Below are 23,704 nucleotides of genomic sequence, written 5' to 3' on the forward strand. Positions count from 1 at the left end.
TGGGACTTGTCTAAATATGTGCAAATTCCAGTTGGAAACAATGCAAACAATATCATTGTACCACCGTTGTATTCAAGTGTTTGAGTGACCTGGTCAAATTATATGTTTTGTTGATTTTCTAAGTGAAAATAAGTTCCATATCCTGAAAAAAGCTTACAATGTGGTATGTGCAAGAGTTATAGCACATTTAATATGTAATATTATGTTTTATTTTCAAAAATATGTTGAACTCGGCCAATAAATACAAATGGTGCACTAAAATTTGCAGAGAAAATCCACATTCAAATTTGTTCTCAGTAGAGGATTTGTACTTATTTTTAACTAGAAAATCATCAAAACATTTAATTTGACGGATTCAACCTTTTTAATATAACTGCAATCCACAGCAGCTGGATGTTACATACTGATAAACATGACGATTTTAACCACAGGGATCAATTCGGAGGTCCGGCCTTTTATTCTTCATAACTGCAGTAATAACTCTGAGATTTTGCATTGCTGTCTATGTAGTTACTGAATGATAGGTCTTTAGGATGTGGACATACAAAGTAGTTTATCATCTTTTTAAAATTGTCAATTGGTAAAGACGAATAACAGAACCTGAACTTGTCACTTTCCATATATCAATAGCTTTATATCCTAAAATATCCTTAAAAACATGTTTCTTTGAACATTTTCAACAGAGAATTCATGTACTAAAGATGAAAACAAGAGAAAATGCAGTTCTTTAAGTAAAACCCATTATCTGTTCTGTAATATTTCACTCTACACTGTTAGAAATAAAGGAAACCATTTTTTGTTCATCAATTGTGAACCTTAAGTAAGTTTTTGCAGGTGAAAAGTACAGATTAGTACCTTTACAAAACCAAATGTTTTAAAATAGGACAATAAAATAAGCCTGGAGACAAACCTGGAGAATAATACAACTTAGAAAATATAATTTCAGTGGATTATAATACAATTATGTGCCCTGACTAAAGGTACTGAGATGTACCCTTGAGGGCATCACCTCAGTGACAGTTTCAGACCTTTATTTCTAAGTGTGTATGATGAAGTCACCAGTCAAACAACCATTAAACAGCTGTCTGTGTGTGGACAGAAAGCACAATGCCAGCTCTGGTGCCAAAGGAGAAGACACAAAAGTTGCCAGTGTGCCAGAGGGGTTACATTAACTGCCTACTGCTGCTCGTCTTGCTCTCCTGGCTTTCTCCTTTTCTCTTATAACCTCCCGCTTTGTTTGTGGTGACCTCTTACACTCTTTCACACCTGCTCAGCCAAAAGGAGGCCAGTATATGTAGTGAGCGCAATACGAGGAGAAAGTGACAGAGACACAGACGCAGGAGGAGAGCGAGGACATTCTTACAAGGTAAAATGGTTAAGATTGATTTTTGGGTTGGAACCACCTCTCTGCAGAGAACTCTCTCTCCAAAATTACCAATTTTGAGTTTGTTTTAGAGCATGCAGTTCATAAGGGCTTATATTTTTGTTTATTGTTACATAGTAGTGTCGAGATGGGTAATATAGAATAATTCAGAGGTTGCAGATACATACTGAATATTGAATATAACAATAGATACTTTAGCTTGGCATGTACAGTGGTGGTCTTCTTTTTTGTATATTTCAATTCTGAATGTGATCAACTTAAATGATAATTAGTGTTTTTAGTGATTTAATGAATAGAATATTTGCTTTTATTACAAAAAAATAAAGAGAAAATACAAAAAAAGCTTTATCATTTTGCTTATATATAGCAAAAAACATGACATGTTATTTTGCAAGTATTAAAGTGCAAGGAGCTGAAGGTGATATTGTGCCTGACGTGTGGGATTTCCCCTGCAGCCAGAACACAATGTGGCTGCTTCTCCTTCTGTATCAGCTTGGCCTGATTCTCCACAGTCGTGCTCAGAATCCTTGCAGCACACACCCTACATTCAGAGAGCCAGGTCAGTCAAAGCAACTGCATACCCCTCTCCCCCTCGTACACTTCTTATGCTCCTCCACCTACCTTCTCCCTTCCAGCTCACCTTTCACTTCTTTTGCTAGCCAATAACCGAATCTGGACCACCCAGCAACCTGATGAGTGTATTTACTTTGAAAACTGCATGTGCAGATGTGTGAGAAAGTTGCCCCTGGTCATTTGTCCTTTCTGACACCATATACTGTATAAAACACAGTCTTCAAGTCTGTTGTCCATCTTTTGGTGACTCTTGTTATGTAACACCACAATAAAAAAAAAAAAGTGTGTTATATTATAAATTACGTTTTCTGTTTTCACAGCCAACTCTGATATCACAGTCACCTGCGCCACACACAGGGTGGAACTGCGCATTCTGCTGTGCCCCATCTACTTTGTTGGGTACAACGAATCACTGATGGCTCTGAATGATGTCTTCTACAGACCAGAATGCATGGGGACCGCTGTGTGGACAGTAAACCCACCCATCCTCGTATTCCACTTCCCCCTCACCGAAGAGGGCATCACCACCTGTGCTACCAAAATAAAGGTGATATCTTTCAGAGCCGTATGCTGACGTAAAGCAACTGGGTTGCTGATAAGAGAAGCTTCTGAATCTGGTTCGGAAGTTCTGAATCAAATTGAGACTTCTGGAATGTAATCCTTTACACAGACATCATGAATCTGGTTGAGAATTTTAAAACAGAACTCTTTGAATAGAAGTTCTGGACAACAGAACTCATCAGGTAGAAATTCTGGATCTGGATGAGAATTCTAGAAAATAACTATTATTAAAAAAATACAAAATTAGAGTTTTTTTGAGAATTCTGGAATCTGGTTCTGGAGCTCTGAGTCTGGTTGAGTATTGTAGAACTGACTTCTTCACAAAAAAGTTTTGAATCTGGTTAAGAATTCTAGAAATACTACTACATCTTAAAAGATTGATTCATGAAATAGCTTAATAAGTAAATACTAAATTACAAGTTGAATACATGCCATATTACCATGCAAAATCGCTTCAGATTTGTGGAGGATAACTCTTGACAGAAGCAAAACTATATGCTTGGAAAGCAGTCTAGACTTTCTGTTAGATACACCTGCACTGTACAGACACTTTCAGCTCCTATTCTGCCTCAACAGATCACCCAGGAGGTTGGCACAGGGCTTTTCTCTGACTATTCCAGCATTCAGTTTGTAAACATCTCAGGGATGGTCAACTCCATAGACCCCTCTGCTGGAATCATCACATATCACTCAGAGATGCTTTACCTGTTCTCCTGTCGCTACCCACTGCAGTACCTGATCAACAACACGGAGACTAGTGTGTGAGTCACTCTTCAACATCACTACTGCTTATCAGTATGAAAAAAAACAGCTTTTTGAATATTAAAATGGTGAAAAACAGTCACATCACCATTTCACATGAGGAAGAAATAAAAAAATGACCATGGTGCAAATGCATATGTTTTCTTGAGCAGATCAGGAGTGAGCCTGGCCATCAAGGACAACAATGGCAGTTTCATTAGTACTCTGAGCTTGCGGCTCTTTCAGGTGCTTACTTGTTGCACATCCTGTTCTTCATAGTGTTGTGTAAAGTCTCTGAGCATAAGCAAAATATATAATGATATAATAGCAGAATAAATTTGTGAATGTGTGTTTGTTTCTGACCCGAAGGATAACAAATACACAACTCCACTCCAGATGCCCCCAAGTGGACTGCAACTGAAAACCAGGATTTTTGTCGAGGTTCGGGCCACTAACCTCACAACAAGGTGGGCTACACTAAATAAGATATTTATAACACTGAAGGAATGCTGGATAAAATGCTCATTTGCACTATATAACCTAACATTTTATATTCAAAGCTGCACTATGTGGGTTTTTTTGTTAAAATTAAAAGAAGTAGCATCACTGAGACTGGAGAAGAAAAAAAAATGCTAATGCTAAAATATGGTGTCTGTGAACTCCTGCAAGTCACCCTGTACTGCCTGAAATAACAATTAAAACATCAGTGTATTGGGTCAGATTGCCAGGGAGTTTTCAGACCACATCTTTACGCATTATTGTCACATGCACAGGCTCAACAAGAATGTCTGGCTTGATGTTTAGGGCTCAAATACAAAATCAACATAAGACCTATGAAGATATGATGACAGATAACAGTAGGCAATTCACTTACATACCCAGAAGACACGTACTTTACAACGTTTTGACCAAGTTCTCTTTAAATACTCCTTCAACACACTCACAAGCATCATATTCATCCACTCAGGCAGAGTCCAACACAGTATTTAAGAGTCTTACATTTAACAGACGCTGTTATCCAGAGCAACTTACAATTTGATCATTTTACACAGGGAGGCCAAGGTGGTGTTAGGAGTCTTGTCCAAGGACTCTTGTGGGTATAGTGTAGGGTGCTTGCCCTGGTGGGGGATTGAACACCAGTGTACACTGTAGAAGGCAGAGGCTTTACCCACTACACTATACCAACCACACATCTTACTTGATTGATCTTATAATGGATCTCTTTCATAATAATTCCATTCAAATAATGAAAGGGAAACAATAAACCTGTCACTGTATAATAATAATTATGCAATTTTCATTCCTGTTCAAAGGTTCAACGTACTGCTGGATCGATGCTATGCTACCACCAGCCCTTTCCTCATAAACAGCACATACTATGATCTCTTCGTGGGGTAAATCAACAACACAACATACTTATTGACCTAAATAAAATTAACTTCTAATTAATAAATAAATAAATTAAATAAATTAACTTCTTTTGATCGCCATGTGTTAAAAAAGAACTTCAAACAAACCTGAATTAACAGCTTTCAGTCCTGTTGATATTGATCCTGCCCTGCCTCAGATGTAACCGTGATGGTCAGACAGTGATTGGGGCCAATGGTGAAGGTCAAGAGTCTCGCTTTTCTTTTGAAGCATTTCGTTTTGTAGAGCACAAGAACCAGACCATCTCCACCTTCTATCTGCACTGTGCCACGAGACTCTGCGACAGAGCCATCTGCAGTACTCTCCGCCAGGTCAGCAAATGCATTTGATTCCTCACAGAAGCATAGGATGCAGTCTCTAGCTTAAAAATGATCTGCTTATGAGAAGAGACACAACATCCTAGCTCAACAGGTCTATCATAGATTGCTGTATTGACCTTATGCATTATAGGAATAACAGTAGCAAATCAGTACAAACTTTGTGCTTCACTGAAATAATAACTAAAGCAGATATAATTGGGTCTAGCAAAGAAACTAATTAAATAAATGGGGAACAACTATGTGTGGACTGATTTGCTCTATAAACCTGCAGTGGAAAGACTTGCCACAACTTGGCTCTATAAATGACTAAAAAATCGAAGTTTATTAGAGCTTTTCTCCTCTTTTAGGATCAATTTAGTCTACTGTACAGCAGCAAAATGAAATGAAATGAAAACAAGATGGCATGACATCACTTTTCTATTCTGATGCCGATATTGATATTGAAACTTTGAGGATCAGCCGACAGCAGTGTTTAAAAACGACTTTGAACTGTAGCAACTTAAAGGGTCCAAATCATTCCTTCTTGAGATAATAGTTTAATGAAATATGTAAACATTGCCTCCTCTCCATACCAACAGCCCTTTTCAGTCAGCCTGCTTTTTCAATGAGGCACAATACAGGCAATCACACAGGAGATTATTTACACGTGTATCAGTCTTAAAGACAAAGAAACAAACAGCCTGTTCAATTATAAGGGACGTTGGTGGGCCTCAGGGGGAGAGAAATAAAATACGGACAAATGGAACATTTAAAAACTTTACTACACAACAGGAAGAATTATTATTGTCACCAATATCCAATCTAGCATTTCCTGCTGGCAATGGTCCATTTTCATGAAGCATCTCAGAGTAAAATATGGATCTAAAGTCAGCTCTCATCAGTCTATATAGTCCTATAGAGTGCATTCTAACAGGAATGAAAAGATCATGATGAACATGATCCCAGATCAGTAGAACTTTGGCATATATATATATATATATATATATATATATATATATATGTGTGTGTGTGTGTGTATGTATGTATGTATACATACATACATACATACATACATACATACATACATACATATATATATATATATATATATATATATATATATATATATATATATATATATAAATTTAAATTTTTACATAATTTTAAAAAGCCACTTGCTAGTTAGACTCGGCAAGATTTTGTGATGATAATAGAAATAGTCCAAAATTAATGACTTACATTGAAAGTTAAGAATCTTTTTTTCTTTATCTTGTAAAATTGGAGATACAACATTTTCTTCCAACAGCAATGATATGCTAACGAGAAATATCGAATTGTTCAATGCTGTGAAAAAAATAGTAACTTAGTGTCAATGGCTAAAGTAAAACTGAATAAAACGTTGTTTTTTCCTCGCAAATGTACTTGAACAGAAGAACACACACACACACACACACACTTTCTAAGCCGCTTATCATTTGGGCTCACGGCGGTTGCTGGAGCCTATGCCAGCAGACATTGGCCAGAAGGTAGAAAATACCCTGGACAAGTCACCAGTCCATCACAGGGCAGCCAGACTAAAAACTACAAATGCATTAAGTTATGATGTAGCTGAGTAAATGAAACCATGTCCATGTCACTTGTATATAAAAAAAAAAAAAAGTGTTGAATGATCTTTTCCCAGAATTGTACCAGGGCCACGAAAAGAAAAAGGGAGGTGGAATCAAATCAAGGTACCGCAGTGAGTGATGTGGCCACAGTCAGCTCTGGACCCATCATCACTAGAGTGGACAACAGTGAGAAATTCCCTTCTACTTCTACAATTCAAAACATGACTACATTACACATGCATCACCATTTATAACACAAATTTGTGCACAAACGATGTTTGTAAAGATGTTGAGAAGTAAGATTTGTATTTCTCTTTTTATTCTTACAGGTGCAGAGGCACGGCCCATTTCAGGAGGTAGGCCTCTGCTTTCTTAATACACACTGTAGTATCAATCTTACCAATGTTACCCTTTGATTTACATCTTTGATCAGTCAGTGTCAGTCTTCAAAGACTGATCATGCTCCTGCTTTGTTGGAATGAAACCCCGTAGCCACACCAGCCCTTTGCAGAAAAGAGTGGAAGTCCTTGGTTATAATGAAGATGCATTAGTACGGTTAGCAATATTAGGAACTAGCTATCCCATTGTTGTTCATCTCCTTGGGAACAGTCCCTGCAGTTACTGAATAAAAAGTCTTAGTGTGTAATAAGCCTGCCATTTTGAGGGGTTGATCTGTGACACTGTCAGTGTTAGATTCATGATTACTACCTTCAGATTTACTTATTTCTGTACAAACTGTTAAGACATTTGACATTTAAAAGTTTATTTCATCCATTAGCTTAAATATATGCTTGTTTTCTTTAAACTAGTGTAATCACAGCACTAAACGCACACAGTTCTGTCAGCACAGATGCAACAGTAGAAGATAATCATATCAAGCCAAACGAAGTGTTACGATGACCTAAGCACTACAGTATAATGCTCGGAGGCCAGTGAGTGCTTTTTCTTTCTTTGTTTGGCTCTTGCTTGCAGTGAGTGATCAGTCCCAAAGGAACAACACAGTGTTTGGTGTGTCAGTAGTTGCTGGGATGTTAGGGACACTCTGCATTACCCTGCTGGCTGTTATCGTCTTTCAGAAGAACAAGAGCAAGTCCTCTAATGCTGAGAAGAGCGGCTTCTTCCACTGACCTGGGCTCAGCTTTGACCTTTCTCATAAGAATGAAAACGAATAAATGGACACTCTACTGCATTTACTTGTTTTGAATTACTTTGGTGAGGGTGGAGAAAATGCAACTGATATATTAATGTTGCTACACATTGTTGCTGGACATTGCTCATATCTGAGCTGATATGATGACGAACGATTTCCTATCGCTTACATCCTAAGATCCTGAACAAGAATTTAACTCCAGTGCTTTTCCTCTAATACCTGCCAAATTTGTAGCATACAGTTTATTACCATTGACCTGTACTTGGAAAAGAAAAGCTGTTGACTCAAAACAACAAGCATCTGCCAATTGGCTTCTATGAATGTTTTACATGAACACGTTTTCTATTCCTTTACTAAGTACTGGGAAACATTTCAAAATGATTGTTCATGGAATTTGACTATATGCTAAAGATGGAGCAGACACAAATTAGTTGAGCTATTCATTTAAAGCCATCCAGTTTTACTTGGGAATATCAGTATTTGCTGTATTAATAATTTCAAGTTAGATCCGAGTTGTAGTAGCTAAATATTCAATGCAAGTTGGAATTAAAGGAAGCTGTAGATGTAAACTGTGCGTCCAGCCAGATGTGAGTGTCCACAACATAAGTTTCTAGAAGTAAAGTTTTAAGTTTCAGCTGACTCCATCCTGGTTATGGGACACCTTAATATGGTGGAAAAAGAGCAACTGAGCATAGGAGCTGTTCACATCATGGCAGACAGCAAGAAAAGGCACTTAATACATTATAAATATGTCCGTATTACAGCCAGCATTTACTATATACTTATATAATCACATATCAGTTTATTCCCGGATCTTATTTTGCATGCAGGATTTTTTTTTCAATGATTTAAAGTTAACAGCTGTACAATGTAGTATCTTTTGCAGGACATCTGTTCATGAATTCTCCACTACCATCCCAAAATGTGTTCAGTGTGTTATATAGAAGGCACTACAAATAAAAAAAATAAATAAAAAAAAAAATCATTTCACAGCTTCTTTGATTTTCTTTTATATTATATACAGTACTGTGTCCAAGACCTCCCTTCATTACCTGCCAGTCAAAACAGCCTTTGACTATGTTATTCAGTTTTCAGTAATCTTTCTGAAGAGATTTGATTAATAATAAAAAAATTCCAAAACTGGAATAAAAAAAAAAAAAAAAAAAATGAAGACTCTGAGAAATTGACCTCAAACAGATCATGAAAATGGTCATCAGATAGACAGTACTTGAAGCTTTTTTTTTTTTTTTTAAAGAGAGAGGAGAAACAAGATCTACTCTTGCTTCAGATCTGAAAACAATAAAAATCCACAGGTTTGTGTCCATCCTTCCACTGTAAAGAAAACACCAAGGCTGAAAGGAAGTGCAGCTGTCAAGAAGCCCTTACTAAGAAAACAGACAAAAAAAAAAAAAAAAAAAAAAATTCTGTAAATTAAACAAAGCCGATATATATATATATATATATATATATATATATATCTATCTATATATATATATATATATATATATATATATATATCTATCTATCTATCTATCTATCTATCTATCTATCTATCTATCTATCTATCTATCTATCTATCTATCTATCTATCTATCTATCTATCTATCTATCTATCTATCTATCTATCTATCTATCTATATATATATATATATATATATGAAAGCAAGTTGCCCTGCGATGGACTGGCGACCTGTCCAGTGTGTATCCTGCCTTCCACCCAATGAAAGCTGGGATAGGCTTCAGCATTCCCCACGACCCTGACGGAGAAGTGGCTTACAAAATGTGTGAGAATGTGTGTGAGAGAATGAGTGTGAATGTGTAAGCAAGTCTCCCCAAAAAAAGAATGGAAGCTGTAATAAAGGCAAAGTGTGGACACACCAAATACTAAAAGCTATGTTTTGTTATGTTTACATCAGGCATGATCTGCAAAGCACACTAATGTAAGGTTACATGACACAAAAAGAGGTTTTAAAAAAAGATTTTATTAACAGTTCAGAAACAAAATATCCCTTTCCCAGACATTAGACACTCTTCTCCAGACTGGCAACACAAGGACAATGAGAAGGTGAAAAGAACAGAAAAGAATGAAGGGTTTTGTATTTTGTCTTCTTTATGCAGCAAATGGCGTCATGAAAAAAAAAAAATATAACCACCAATTCCTTAAATGTCAGTGCAGTCAAAAAGTCCCTAGGAATCCTCCAGTGATGCACGTGAATGTCCAAAGTTGCGTATTTTAACAATACACAGCACATGTGTGAGGGGCGTTAGTGGAAGGAGTGCAGTCACATGATAAAGACTGAATACTGAAACTGAACCGTGCAGTCTCCATGCACAGAAACAATTTAAACAAGGGCAAAATTGGCTGGTATTTTTGTCAAGAGTTCCTCTGATGAACATTTATCTATATTCATAGACATTTAAGCAGAGGTGTATTGAAAGCCCATGAAAGGAGCCATATCTTAAAGACCTTTGTATTCTGAGAATGTGTCTGCTTGCCTGAATGTCTTCCCACAGAAGAACAGTGAAGTTTACAGGAGGACTGAATAAGTGCCAAACTGAACATAAGTTCCTAGATTGTTTGCCAATTCAAATTCACAATGTTATTCTGACAAAAGCAATCAAATTTCACAGTAGGTTGAAATTCTAGATTCCAACAAAAAGGGCTAAAATATTTGCCAAGGTAATGAATACATTCCATGGAGTGAAAATTCCTCTGTGGTTGTTGTAAGAGCCAAAACTGAGCATTCATACACAGAATGGGAAGCTAACTGGCCACAGTGTGCATATTTCATAGCTAGGGAGGATGAATCTAGACTCAGCTAGAATACCAGAATTATTGAGTTCTCCTTGAATTACCTCTAGACTTCAGTCAAGTTGAGTAGCTTGCACTTAAACAGAGAACATAAGTTACAACTGAATACGTTGACATTATCTAAGCTGATTCAATGATATTTGGTTGTGATGCAGGGAGAACCAAATGAAAAGAAGATCTGAACCTTTAACACAGTCAATAAATAGACAACAACTAAAGGAGTTCCAGTTGTTATAATTCATCTGATACATGGTTTTCTGAATTACTGTTCTCTGAGGTTTCTGTGAAGGACAAAGAAAAAAAAAGTTAATTAATTCCTTAAAACTTGCACTAAAGAACTAGAATATCTTACTCTAAACTGCTCCTTCAGAGCCAGACTGATATAAATATATTGTATGAATGGAGTCAAGATTTATTGCAACCACATAAACTTGTCACTAGGGTCATCTCAATGTCTTGGCATTTGGTTTAGATGGGGACATATTCATAAGGATTCTCAGAGTAAAACCTGTTTCACAGAATGTGATGCAAAAAAACAATACAAACCTATACACACCAGATGTGATGTGATATTTTTCTCCATGTTGTTCATGGAGTGAAAGAACTAACAAATGGAGGTCTTCATGTGCAAAAAGCTACTAACAAAACTGGAAAACAGTGACACTGGGTTGGCTACTTTAATTTTGTGAAAGGAGTTTCATTCAGGAGTTTGTTCTTCGTGAGACCTTTCGTATACAGCTCGGATGTCTGTGATTCAAAGTTTGAGCTGCTTTTGGGTGTGCCAACACAACCCATGACAAAGTACAAACACCACTTCTGATGTTTGTTAAAAATTCTTGTTGCTGAGAGACAGCTGATCAGCCATCCTGGCTGTTGCCATGCCAACGCCAGAGGTGAGAGCCACTGGTCAGAGAGCTTATATGGTTTGCAGTGGTTAGCAATCATTTTCGCTTTTCAAAAATAAAACAAAAAAAAAAATAAATCTCAAGCACTAGGTGTGCAAGACATCAGTTGAACATGTGATTAAATTAAGGATATTTGTGCAATTTATTTAGATGTTAAAGACCTTAAGGAAGCAGTGAGTTCAGTAAGGTCTTGATGAATAAGACCAGAACCAGACTCTCTCTCTGAAAAGCTTTATGAATACATGCCCTGGTCTAGATTTTTGAACTTGTGAAGCCATCTAGTGTGTATCCAGATGCATAACTGGTGTGTAATTACCTGTGCCTTCCGTTTCCTCTTCTACTTTTTGCTCAGTTTCAGTCTCTTTTTTGTTCTCTTCAGTGGGGGGCTCTTCTGCTGGCTTTGCCTCCTCAACTCCTTCTGTAATGTCACAAACCATCTTCAGACTGCACTAATCTCAAAGCAGATGGCAAAATGAAAGCAAAAAAAACAAAACAAAAAAAAACAAAACAAACAAACCACACCTAATATGGTAAACTCAAATTTTTTCTAACCTGTCTCATCCTTGGGAGGAACAACTTTCTCAGAGTCAGTGCTGCTGGTTTTGTTGCTCTCTGTGCTGGTGGAGTTCTTGTCTTTAGGCTTTGGTTTGGGCTTTGGCTTGGCAAACTTGGCCTTGTTCAACAGGTAGTTGACCTCCCGGTCCAGAAGTGAGAGCTTGGCCTCAATGTCTTTAGACAGCAGGACAGGTTTCTCTGTAGGAGAGAGTTTCTCCTGCTCAGCCACAGTCTCATTCTTCCAGTCCTTCCAAAAAAAGAGAAAACAATGGAAAAATAAATAAATAAATCAAATATAATAAATGAGCGCACAACTGACAAAAATGGTAGCTACATATGGTCTGCTAAATAATAATCAGATCACATTTGAAAAAGTCAAAGTTAACAGAAGAAAAAGTTGATCAAACCAATAAAAATACTTGAAATGCCAATATGAATTATTACATACCATAGTCTCATTGATGACTCTTTCTAAGGTCTTCAACTCAACGTCAGTAAAAATCTGGTTGTCTTCTGGGAGCATTTTAGCACTCCTGTATTAAAAATAAAAAAAAAAAAAAAAAAAATTCCTCAATTAAACCATTTTTGCATGATTCAGAGCAGCATTATGCTTTTAGAGGGGCTGTATGCTTTGCCGCCTGATCAGAACTGAGCAGGTAGTTCTTACCACATGGTGACTTACTGGCATAACCATGGCAGTCAACAAGAGCAAAGTTTGTGTTAAACCTTTGTCTAGTCAATCTTTGAATCAATGTGAGAAATTAGAATACAAAGGTAAAGTTACATTTGACCAGGATTTGCCAATGTTAAGGCAAGGAAGAGATCTCCAACACATCATGCAAACACCATTGGCATTTGCTATAATTTGCCAAATTACAATAGAGTGCTAGATAGTTCAAACCACATTAAAATCCAAGGACGGTACATAAAAAAAAAAGCTTCTTGTAATAAAAATGAAAATAGAAAAGTAAACAAGTTCTGTTTAAGTTTTCTATCATAGAAAAACATTCAAAACATTAGCTAAATGGTCCTTTACATGGTGGCGCAGTCTCATTGCAATTTTGGCTTATGTGAGGCGTGGGTGGAAAGAGGTAACCAATGTAAGTCTGCTCTAATTCTAAATAGTATGAGGAAAAATAACTTCAATTTCCAATAAAGTGCTGGCCAACTCAAACAAAGGAAATTCAGAAGTGCAAGATTAACACAATTAAAATTGTTTTTTAAAATGTTCTTTATTGGACAATAAGTTGGAAATCTATGTAGGACACTGCAACAACTGATTTAATAAATTAGCTGATTGAGAAAATGAAAATTAAATAAACAAACAAAGTTGATCAGTTGATTGGAGGGGGACTATAATAATATTTCAGGTGTCAAATGCCGTATATGGTCCCACCACCATTTATCAGTAACAGCACCCAGAACAGCACAGGGCATGATTAAAGCACATCTACAAAGCACAGTTTGAGTTGGACTAAAAGCTACTGCTTAGTATTTTGCCCAGCTCCAGAGAAAATCAGCCCATCCTGTGAGCTATCACTCACTTGAGGAAGATGGTGGAGTGGTTGAGCATGCTGTCGAGCGCCGCTAGCCTGTCTGGCCACTTCTTTCTCTCTTCCACTCGGAAGAACATGGCCTTGCACAGCTTCTTCAACTCGGACAGCTTCTCCTTCAGTTCTTTGGTGCCTGCTGTATACCCCTCATCATCCATCCATGTCGATGCTGCACTCAGCTTTCCAGAAATCTCCTCCTTCTCCTCTTCAGTCACCACAGCTAGGTACTCATCTTGGTACAGCTTATCCTGTAAAAAAAGAAGAGGAATAAGAGCGACGTTATTACACTACAGTATCCGTATCATTCCTTTTGCTGGGTGGGAGGAACAAAAATACACTGGCAAGTAATTAAGCTATACCTGAGTCTCAAAGAGAAATGCCTCCAGGTTATTCAGAGTCTTTTCTCTCTCTTGCTTCTCTAGATCTCGGTCAGTCAGATCCTGTAGCCTGACAAAAAAAATAGGGTGGGGATTCTATTTTGTAAACTTCTTGATTTATCATTTCATACTGTATTCTTATCATTGTCTCTCTCCACCTTTGCAGGTTTGGTACATTACCAACACTAAATGCAAAAGACTTACTTTTTTTTGGAGGCCTCAATGTCTTCTGGGCTTGGATCAGGCACATCATTAACCTCCAGCTCCACTCCAATGTCCACAGATATTTTGCTCTTTTTCTGGGGTTTAGGTTTCTTGTCTGCCTCCTTCTCGTCCTCTTTTACTCCATTCGTCTTCCCTTCATCAGACTTTTCTGCCTCCTTCTCTACCTGTTTGATCAGGATAATGGCACAGAGATTTGATCCTTGACCACGGCATTACATTTTCACATACTTCAGTGAAGTTGTTTACCAAATTACATAGCTTCTTTAATATTAACAAACGCATTTACTGATAAAGTTTATAGTGTATTTTGTTGCTTTGCGCCCAATACCCCTTAACTGTGTTCAATGTAACAAACACCATGCTCAATGTAAAATTACCATGGCCTCATGTGGCTTGTTGCTTAATTCTATACTCTGATGCTTTCCAGTTGCAAGAGTTGGAACACAAATCCCTAAATGACATTTTAGAAGCTATGCACCTAGGTCTAGGTGATTAATAAAAATAGTATGTGACATGCCAATGACCAGAACACTATACAGTGCACTACATATAAAAGAAAGGAGTCAATAAATATTCATTCTGAGTCTTCTCACCTGAGGCTCATCTTTGTCAGTGCCTTCTTTATCTGGTTTCTTCTCTTCTGTCTGAGACTCTGCTTTGCTATTCTTTCCTTGGCTTTTCTCCTCCGTCTCAGGTTTCTCCGGAGCAGACTCCTCTGGCTTCTCTACTGCTTCATCCTGATCTTTGCCAGCTTCAGGAGGAACCTCCTCCTCATCCTATAAGAAAACATGATCTTTAGTCACATTCTTGTCATCTAATTATGTCTTTGCAGACATGTGAAGGGGAGCAAAAATTAGTTTACCTGCACAGGTTCAGTCACATTGGCACTAGGCTCTGAGCTTCCACCTCCAAAAAGGCTGGAAATTGTGTTCCCCAGTTCTTAAAAGACAGGAAATATGCTTGAAAAGCCACAATCAAATTTTCAAATACACTTAAAATTAGACATATTGTTAAAATACACCATACATTATATATCCCTTATTCTGTGCACTATAAATGTAGAAAACATTACACAACAGAAGTTGTGGTAACAGTTTCATAGGAAGCTGGGTAAAACAAGAAACCCACACTACCCAGATGTTTCAACTTACTAGTGAGAGTTGATTCTTCCTCTTTCTCCTCTACAGCAGTCTCAAACACAGACTCCACCTGCAACATATTTAACATTAATATCAGTCTTAATGAAGGTCATTTCTCTACTAGGAATTTTTATATTTAAACATAATTATGGCTTGTATTTACAAAACATCTGAGTAACGAGCTGATCTAAGATCATATTTCTCTCCTGTTAATGATGATCTGTCAAACAGATCCTAAATCAGCACTCAAATGTTTTGCGAAGACCATCTCAGATCTCTAGCAGAGCCTGATGAACTGACCCTGTCTAGAAGGAGCACACCACTCTCATCCATGTTGAAATGAGCCTTGATTCCTTTGGACTCAGCATCTGAGTGCTTCTTGAAGCTGTTGCCCACTCCTGACAGCTTAACTGTGGTCAGATTCTGAGAGCCAAACATCCTGAGTGAGAAAACAATGGTCATTTTACAGCAACCATTCAACTAGTATTAAAATAGTTTTGGTCAGGTAGGCCCAAAAAAAAAACCCACCACAAAAGGATCTGAGTATCAAAGGTGAAGTCAGTCAAGAGTACTGTAAACTCACTTCAGGTCATCCTGGCTGAGGAAGCTGAGGTCTCCATAGTTGATGTGGAAAATGAAGTCATCAGTATAGCGGTTAAAGGTGATGACTTTGCGCTGGGGATACGGTGCCATTCTTTGGAACAGAATGCGCTTGTTATGCTTAATCCCCTTCACACCATCCTCTTCTTCGGTTTCACGACTGAACTCCACCTGAACAGAGGCACACACCCCCAGGTTTACCAACATTTCTGAAGTGAACAAAGGCATTAATCAAATACATCCAATGAGTCGTTTTCCACAAATGTTTAGAGAAATTGCTAACTATATTCAATAAAAATTATTGCATAAAATAAAAATGGTGTGTCTTCAGAACAGTTCATTCTGTTAAAACCACATGTGGCAAAACCATTGGCACCCATGAAAAATACAATACATAAAACCAAAGGAATGTGCATCATTGGGAAGAAATGTTTCTACATATGGCTTTTACTGTCTAGGAACTTTATTGTAGGTCATGACCATTTTCTGATTTACTGGGGTGTAAATTTGGGATAAACAGGTAAAATCCCTTCGTCATCCATCAACATGGGTAAAACCCAAGAACTCTGAGCTCAAGTGAGAAAAAAAGCTGTTAAAACACTGCTGAGCTGCACAGATTAGGTAATGGCTATTGGGGGAGAAGAGGAAAAAAAAAAAAGAAGGGGACATATCCGCATATTGCCCTCCATGCACAATGACAAGGGTGCTAAGAGAGGGCAAGAGAAGCCAAAAAATCAGTTCTATAACTGCCAAGTTTAGCTGCATTTTGGGGTTTCACAGTTTCAAAAATCAAAAGTGAGACATGACCTCCATGACGATGAGGTTCTTGAATGAGTTCTCTTGCTGAGACCAAGGCATAAATCCCAGCTTCTAATCTCTGCCAAGCAACACTGAAATTACAATTGCAATCATGTGTTGTGGTTAGAGGAAAAAAACTTAGCTTTCTGGCCATGACCATTCCTGCACACTATCGTTGTGTTTCGGGGGAAAAAAAAAAAAAAAAAAAAAAAAAAGAGTACAAAGAACAGCAGCTCATACCCACAGTAAAATACAGTGGGGGCTCTTTTATGCTTTGGGGCCGTTTTGCTGCCAGTGCTCCAGGGGCTCTTGTTAAGGTCAGTGGCATAATAAATTCCATTTAATACCAGAACATTTTAGTAGAAAATATGGATGCATCTGCCAGAAGGCTGGGTCTTCCAACAAGACAATTGACAGACACGCAGCAAAACAAAATCAAGGCTTGGCAATGGCCCTCTTGGTCTTCAGACTTTAACCCACTTGTAAATCTATGGACTTGACTAAAGAGGGCAGTTAACATGAGAGAATCCAAGAATCTCAATGAATTGTAAAAGTTCTGCAAGGAAGAGTGGTCCAAGACCCCCCCCCCCCCCCCATCTTGTTAAACACTATAGGAAGAGTGTGTGTGTGTGTGTTTTCATTCTTGCCAGGAGAGGCTCCACCAAATACTGAAATTTGGGCCAATATTTTTTGAATCTGCATTGTTATGAAGATTTGTTTTCCTAAAGGAAACCTTTATTTTGTTCCAAAAATCTTTGACAATATGAGGCTTACCAATTTATTAAGCCCAAAATCACTTACTGTATGTGTATGAACTGTATGTGTATGGACATTTTCATGGAGTATTATATATGATAATTCACCACAGCAAATTATCTTCATATATGTATATTCGTATTAGTACTTCTATTTCAATATCAGGTTGCCCAACATTTCAAAACAAAGACATCAACTATTCTTCTCTCACCTGTATTGGGAAAACAGCTGCATCTCTGACTATGAAGGGTTTGACCTTAAATGCTTTACTAAGTGCTGCAGCCTGGTACACAGCACCCATAGCCGCTGCCTCATCAGCATTTATATTCTTCCCCAGCTCCTCTCTAGAGAGAACAGGACAGGTTAGACCACGCAGATACAGGTACTATGAGACTGTGTTAAATGTGGCTAAAAAGTAGAATTTTGTCTCATTTTTCTGCTCAAATGTGTGGAACTATAGTTGTTTATTAGTGCCACCTGCTGGACATAAACTGTAACAACGACCTTTTTTTTTTTACTTTTCGCAGGTTTAAAGCCTTTTCACAATAAAAAAATTATTTTTGAAATACAGATTAAAACTCATTGTCCACTGTAGTCCACTGTAGATACTTTATAGTTGATCATCTTGTCTTCAACTGATAATGAACTAAAAATGTATTGAATACACTAGTGTTTTTGACCAGATAGTTTAACAATTTGACCTTTGTTAGATGAACTATAGAAGACTACTAAAATGAAGGGTCACTGAAAAGTTTACACTGTCAGTGCTGAATATCTTTTAATTGCACTTGGCCAAGGAGTTTGCGTAGGATTAATTAAAATTCTGAAAACTGTAAATTAAGACTATAAAAGGTATGAGATGCTGTTTTATAGAAGTGCAATGAGTGATGGAGTGAAACCTACTTTCTCACTGCTTTAAGGAGGACCTCCTGAACCCTGGGGACACGAGTAGCTCCTCCAACCAGAATGACCTGTTCGATCTCATCCTGCAGGGAAAACACCACATTTTAACCATTTTATGTATGAAGTGAACCAAATAAACTAAAAGTGTGATTAAATGAGTCATTAAATGCATACATTGCACTAACAAAATGTGCATGACTATACAGAAGCAAACTATCATGTATAGTATGCACCATGTAAGTTCCTCACCAAAGACATCTCAGAAGCAGCAAGTGCCTGCTCCACCGGGCCGGGCACTCTGTCAAACAGATCAGTACACAGAGCCTCGAACTCAGCACGGTTCACCTTGGCCTTGAAATCAATGTCGTCCATCAACCCCTCAATCTGGCAAAGAAAAGAACACGTTAATGGATCATGACATTTTACTTACTTAATTCAACTTAATAATTTGCAGTAAAAATGAACTTAACCTATAACTTTCATACAGTTTTCTTTTACAAATTGAATGCAAAGTTCTAGAAACAAGCAGAAAGCTGCACAACATAATCTCAACAGGCCATGCGTTTATAGAATTCCACACATTATTTTTAAATGTAATCATGGTGGAGGGGTGTATGTATGCTTTGATTTGATTATAAGGCAAAACGGTATGCAAACCCCCAACGGTATGCAATTGTGTTGCAGACACCACAACCCCTGGTTCCTTTCACCACCATTGTGAATCAGTCACCAAGTTTCTCAGCAATTAACCACTTCACATCAAGCCACTCTGAATGACTGTGTTTACATCTCAATGATTTAATAATGCAGACATTTAGAAAAATAATGCAATTCCCCTTTAAGCTCCAAATAAAAGACCACAGCTTCCTTTTCCTGAAGGCTTTTCAGTATAAAGATAATCATAAAATGAAAGTGCACTCTCAGTATCATTTCCTTAGAGCACCTTCCTACCTGAGCCATATGTTCAGCATTGGCACTCAGCACCGTCTTCACTCTCTGAGCCTCCTTCAGCAGTTTAGCCATGGCACGCATGTTCTCCCTTACATCCTTCTTTGATTTCTTCTGCTCGTTAAAGATTTTGGCCAGGTAGTCCCTCAGTCTCAGCTCCATCTCAAAGCCTCCAAGTGTCCTATCAAAGCTGAACGCCAAAGACAGATTGCATTATGGTGAAAAAGTACATCCGTCAAAGAGGTCAACACACGAAAATCCTTGTCCTTACCATCCCTCATGTACAAAACACATCCTATAGTGAAACATTAACCCAGTATAAGACTCACCCGACTCCACGGATCTGCAGCTGGGGCTGAGTGCCTGCCTCTTTGGTCTTCACGGTCTGGTATGTGACGATAGTGGCCGTCGTACTGCCTGATCCCATATCATAAAACATCACGTTCTGCAGAGAAAAGAATAAGGAGACAAAACATAGCGTGAACATAAATCAATGTACAGATTTCATTTATTATTATTATTATTCTCATTATTTTTTGGTCTGAACCACTGTTTTAAATTAGTACCTGGGCAGTTGAGTTAATGTCTTTCCTCCTAAAGACTCCGTAATTCAAAGCCACGGCTGTGTTATCATTGATAAGCTGAAGGACCTTCAAGCCTGCCATCTGAGCAGCCTGTAGGACTGCCCTGCGTTCTGCCTGGTTAAAAAAGGCTGGGATGGTGATTACTGCATCTTTAATGGGCTGTTCTGTGAGGAAAAGAATTAAAGAATTTCTAAAACAGGGCCATGGACAGGATCCCAGACTTGTTACAGCACAGCAGTATTTCAGTGATCAGACAAAGAAGACAGATTTGAATAGGCAAACCTGCAAAATCCTGAGCCAGGCCAGATGAGTAGTTCAGAACCATGCCTAAAAGTTCCTCTGGAGAATACTGCATCTCTCTGTGACACATAAGAACTTAAACATCAATATTCTCTTCAGATGAATCTTGTACAGCAAAACACTATTTGTATATCCACAAACCTACTCAAGCTGCACACGGATTTCAAACCTATTGATTAGTCATTCATTAAACTATTAACAATTTGTAACAATCAGATTTGCCAAAAAGCACATTTTCATTCTATAATTTCATTCTTTAATTCTATAATTAAGCTGGTAGTAATTGTGATAGTGGTACTAATGCACCAATATTACTTGGGAATATCTTGTTCCATTAACTTCCTTCTCCCATAAAGCTACCATTTTGGGGAAATGAGGTTTATCATGACAGCAACAAATCTTATCTCTCTCTGTCTAAACAAATATGAAATACATACAAATGTTGCATTAAGGATCCATAAATGAAATACTCACTCAGAATTCTTGAAAAACACTGTTCCTCTCTTTTCATCACTCTGTATCTGGTGTTCAGGAAAGTGTTTCTGATACTGTGCAACCTGTGGGTTCTCAGCAGTCTTCCCCAGAAGATTCTGGAGATACCTGTAAACTACTTTGGGATTCTTCACAGACTGCAATGACAAAGCTGGGGTCACTATCATAATTCAAATCTGAAGAAATCTTGCACCCAAAACAGGTACAAAATACCCACAAGAAATAACAACAACAGCAACTCACCACTCCCAGAGCACTGTCTCCAAAAAGCCTTTCATTTTCTTTTAAGCACACAGCTACTGGAGTTTTCCTTCTGGACTCTCTGAAGCACACAACAAAAACAGAATACGTTATTCCTTCTGACCTCAGCAGAGAACACACTAGATAAAGTGCTTTAAACTGTAAAAATATATATAATAATCTCATCTAGCTGCACCATATTTATGTTTCATACTTGTTTAAAACAATTTCCATTGGCACTCCAGGTTTAACTATAGCAATTTTCATCCATTCGCTCCCCAAGTCGACAGACATCACAGCAACAGAAGCTGTTAAACAGAAATGTGAAAGTTACATTTGGATGCCTACAAGACAGCCGCTATTCGAATCAGCAAAATCTAAGATTACAAACAAAAGATACTGGATGGACCCAAGTGCCTCTCTAAAATCATGCTCAGACAAAAACATTGGTAATGCAAAACTGTAGTAATTCAAATGACAAATACTACAAATAACATTAATAATGAATTAAAATATTACAAAATGTTCAGAACCAATCGAACCATACTACAGGTAAGACCAAGCATGGCAAAAAGGGTGAGTTTTAACATCCAGTGTTTGGTGTGTGCTTCACCTGTTGGAGAAGGCAGGAGCACTAAAGCAAGGCAAAACAGTGCCCATAACGTCAGCTTTTCCCTCATGGTAACCTGTAAGAGATGTAAAATTTATTTCACTTGGAGAACTCACAATGGCTGTTACAGTCATGTAAATACATGGATTTAAATAATTCTGAAAATCCACTGAAACAAACTGAATGTGTGGATCAACCAGTCTTACAGCACTTGGTCAGACAGACAGGCACAGCTACTGACCAGTACTGACATTGCATTATCTAAGGCTATGACAAAGATGCACACTGCTCAGGTGAAGAAGAGACCTGCTACAGGTGCAATCAGGTAAATTCGGATAATCACATCCATGCGCACATGTTGGCGTAAACTACTACGAGAGAAAGAGTAAAACCGGTCTGACTAAAGAGTAAAATAGAAAGGTCCACTGTCCTGCTCTTTGAACATGAAGTGTGTTGCAATGCCGGCTACATCCTAGAGGCCTGATCCCGCCCACAGACGTGGGATAAAGCTAGAAAACACGTGGGCCTCATTACAATAAAGGAACAACTAGTAGCTTCATGCATCCACATTTAACACAGATGTGCTGCTCTAGTCTTTGAAGTACAGTTGTTACCAACAGACGCAGAATGTGGCTTATTGTTAACCTGTAGATCTAATGGTCAGATTGAACAGCCTTCTATAACAGTAAACACACGTTTTCAAACATTCAGGTGTGGAAACTTCTGGTCTTGATGCCTTTGTCTAATACGTTGCTGAGGCAGCCTGGTCCTAATGACTGAGGGGTTTCAGTCCCCCTAAACACTAACTAGGCGGCATACAACGAAACTGAAATCAGCTTCTTATTCGAATTTCCCCGTTCCGCCTTAAATGGTGCAGCAGTTACATTGTGGCGCCTCAGGCCAGAATAGAATTGCTGCACCATTTAAGGTGGAACGGGAAAATTCGAACAAGACGACTAGGAAGCCAACTTCAGCCTCGTCAGCACACACGCCAAAGACTATGCTTCAAGATGACTGGTGGCTTTATGTATGCTAAACTATCATTTCTTATTAAGGCGCAATAGTTCTGAAATCAGACGTTAACTGCTGTAAACGCTGTTGGGAAGCTAAGGTAACCTAGCTAACCTAGCTGGATGTGCTCTGCTGAATCTGCTAGCAGTCTGAAAAAGCACATGCTAGCTAACTGCTTACATCCTGTAACGCCAGCTTGAAGATGCAAACCTGAACAGCGGGGCAGCTTAACTACCTACACCCAAAAGTTAAAGTTATACAACTCCAGGGAAAGAAACGAAATGGCATTAACTTAAACTTACCTCCAGTAGCAGAAGTTTTTATGTGTGAGCTAAAGGACCGGTACAAGTTACCGCTGGCTGACAGGTGAACAATAAGAAAGGCTTTACTCGTGCACTACTTAAACTTGTAAACTCAGTAATCTTCAGATCAGTAGTTGTTAAAGCGAACCCATGAGCAGACAGCGCTCTGTGCTCACGCTACAGCGGATTCCTCGCTTTCCGTCTTAAGTCACCGGCTTGTTCTGGCCATCGGGCCCTGAACGCGGCGCGATCTCATTGGATCTACACGACGCGCCGCTCCGCGAGCTGAGCGCTGAGTCCGGTAGACCGCTGGCCCCGCCCCTTTGGGGCCGAAGACGCGCTCTGATTGGTCCACGTGCCAAGCACAACGTTACAGCTCGGTCTTGCACACACGCGCGTGTTTGATTGGTCCACGTTAAATAACATGGGCGTGCAGAAGATGACGCAACGAAGCAGTTACTGAATGTTTGTGCGACTATTTGTAGTTTCACGCACTGCTTTTTTGTAGTTCAAACCTTTTAATACACTTGTAATGTCATGCGGTGCTCATTTTGAGATGCTGGCGTAGAAACGGCCTCACATTTATTTTGGAACGGAAAGGAAAACGAGTAGCACCGAGGATTTAAGACTCTTAAAGAGCGTTCTTCACTGTACATTGTATGTGAATTTAAATGTGTTGTATCGGAAATACTGTTAAAGCCAAAAAAAATCTCCTTTTATTACTTATATTTTTAAATTAGCAGTACTAAAACTCTCTCTTTATATTATCACATTGTATTGTATTTAATTTTAACATATTCTCAAAAGTACCGTTCGTCTTCTTTTAGTCGTCTTCCAGGAAAATAAATGAA

General features: G+C 38.3%; 2 protein-coding genes across 2 annotated transcripts; one reads left to right on the forward strand and one right to left on the reverse strand.

Annotated features, from left to right (window-relative positions):
* The first annotated feature begins 1,283 nt into the window (after positions 1-1,283).
* si:ch73-261i21.5 (zona pellucida-like domain-containing protein 1) lies at positions 1,284-8,707 on the forward strand. The gene is made up of 11 exons (XM_017692494.1): positions 1,284-1,366; positions 1,840-1,943; positions 2,278-2,504; positions 3,095-3,279; positions 3,433-3,505; positions 3,629-3,726; positions 4,573-4,653; positions 4,827-4,998; positions 6,668-6,779; positions 6,923-6,949; positions 7,566-8,707. The coding sequence occupies exons 2-11, from the start codon at positions 1,850-1,852 to the stop codon at positions 7,718-7,720; spliced, it is 1,224 nt and encodes a 407-aa protein (XP_017547983.1). The 5' UTR covers positions 1,284-1,366; positions 1,840-1,849; the 3' UTR covers positions 7,721-8,707.
* Positions 8,708-9,705: 998 nt separating this feature from the next.
* hyou1 (hypoxia up-regulated 1) lies at positions 9,706-23,155 on the reverse strand. The gene is made up of 24 exons (XM_017692686.2): positions 22,854-23,155; positions 21,544-21,616; positions 21,145-21,238; positions 20,934-21,012; positions 20,673-20,827; positions 20,181-20,257; positions 19,881-20,062; positions 19,644-19,759; positions 19,318-19,504; positions 18,616-18,750; positions 18,367-18,449; positions 17,675-17,807; positions 15,893-16,080; positions 15,610-15,748; positions 15,322-15,379; positions 15,033-15,109; positions 14,764-14,946; positions 14,150-14,334; positions 13,928-14,015; positions 13,560-13,816; positions 12,464-12,548; positions 12,013-12,262; positions 11,777-11,878; positions 9,706-10,836 (listed from the first exon to the last, which is right to left on the reverse strand). The coding sequence occupies exons 2-24, from the start codon at positions 21,608-21,610 to the stop codon at positions 10,787-10,789; spliced, it is 2,970 nt and encodes a 989-aa protein (XP_017548175.2). The 5' UTR covers positions 21,611-21,616; positions 22,854-23,155; the 3' UTR covers positions 9,706-10,786.
* Positions 23,156-23,704: the final 549 nt, after the last annotated feature.

The sequence above is a fragment of the Pygocentrus nattereri genome, chromosome 18, assembly GCF_015220715.1.
Source record: "Pygocentrus nattereri isolate fPygNat1 chromosome 18, fPygNat1.pri, whole genome shotgun sequence".
In the NCBI taxonomy this organism is placed as follows: domain Eukaryota; kingdom Metazoa; phylum Chordata; class Actinopteri; order Characiformes; family Serrasalmidae; genus Pygocentrus; species Pygocentrus nattereri.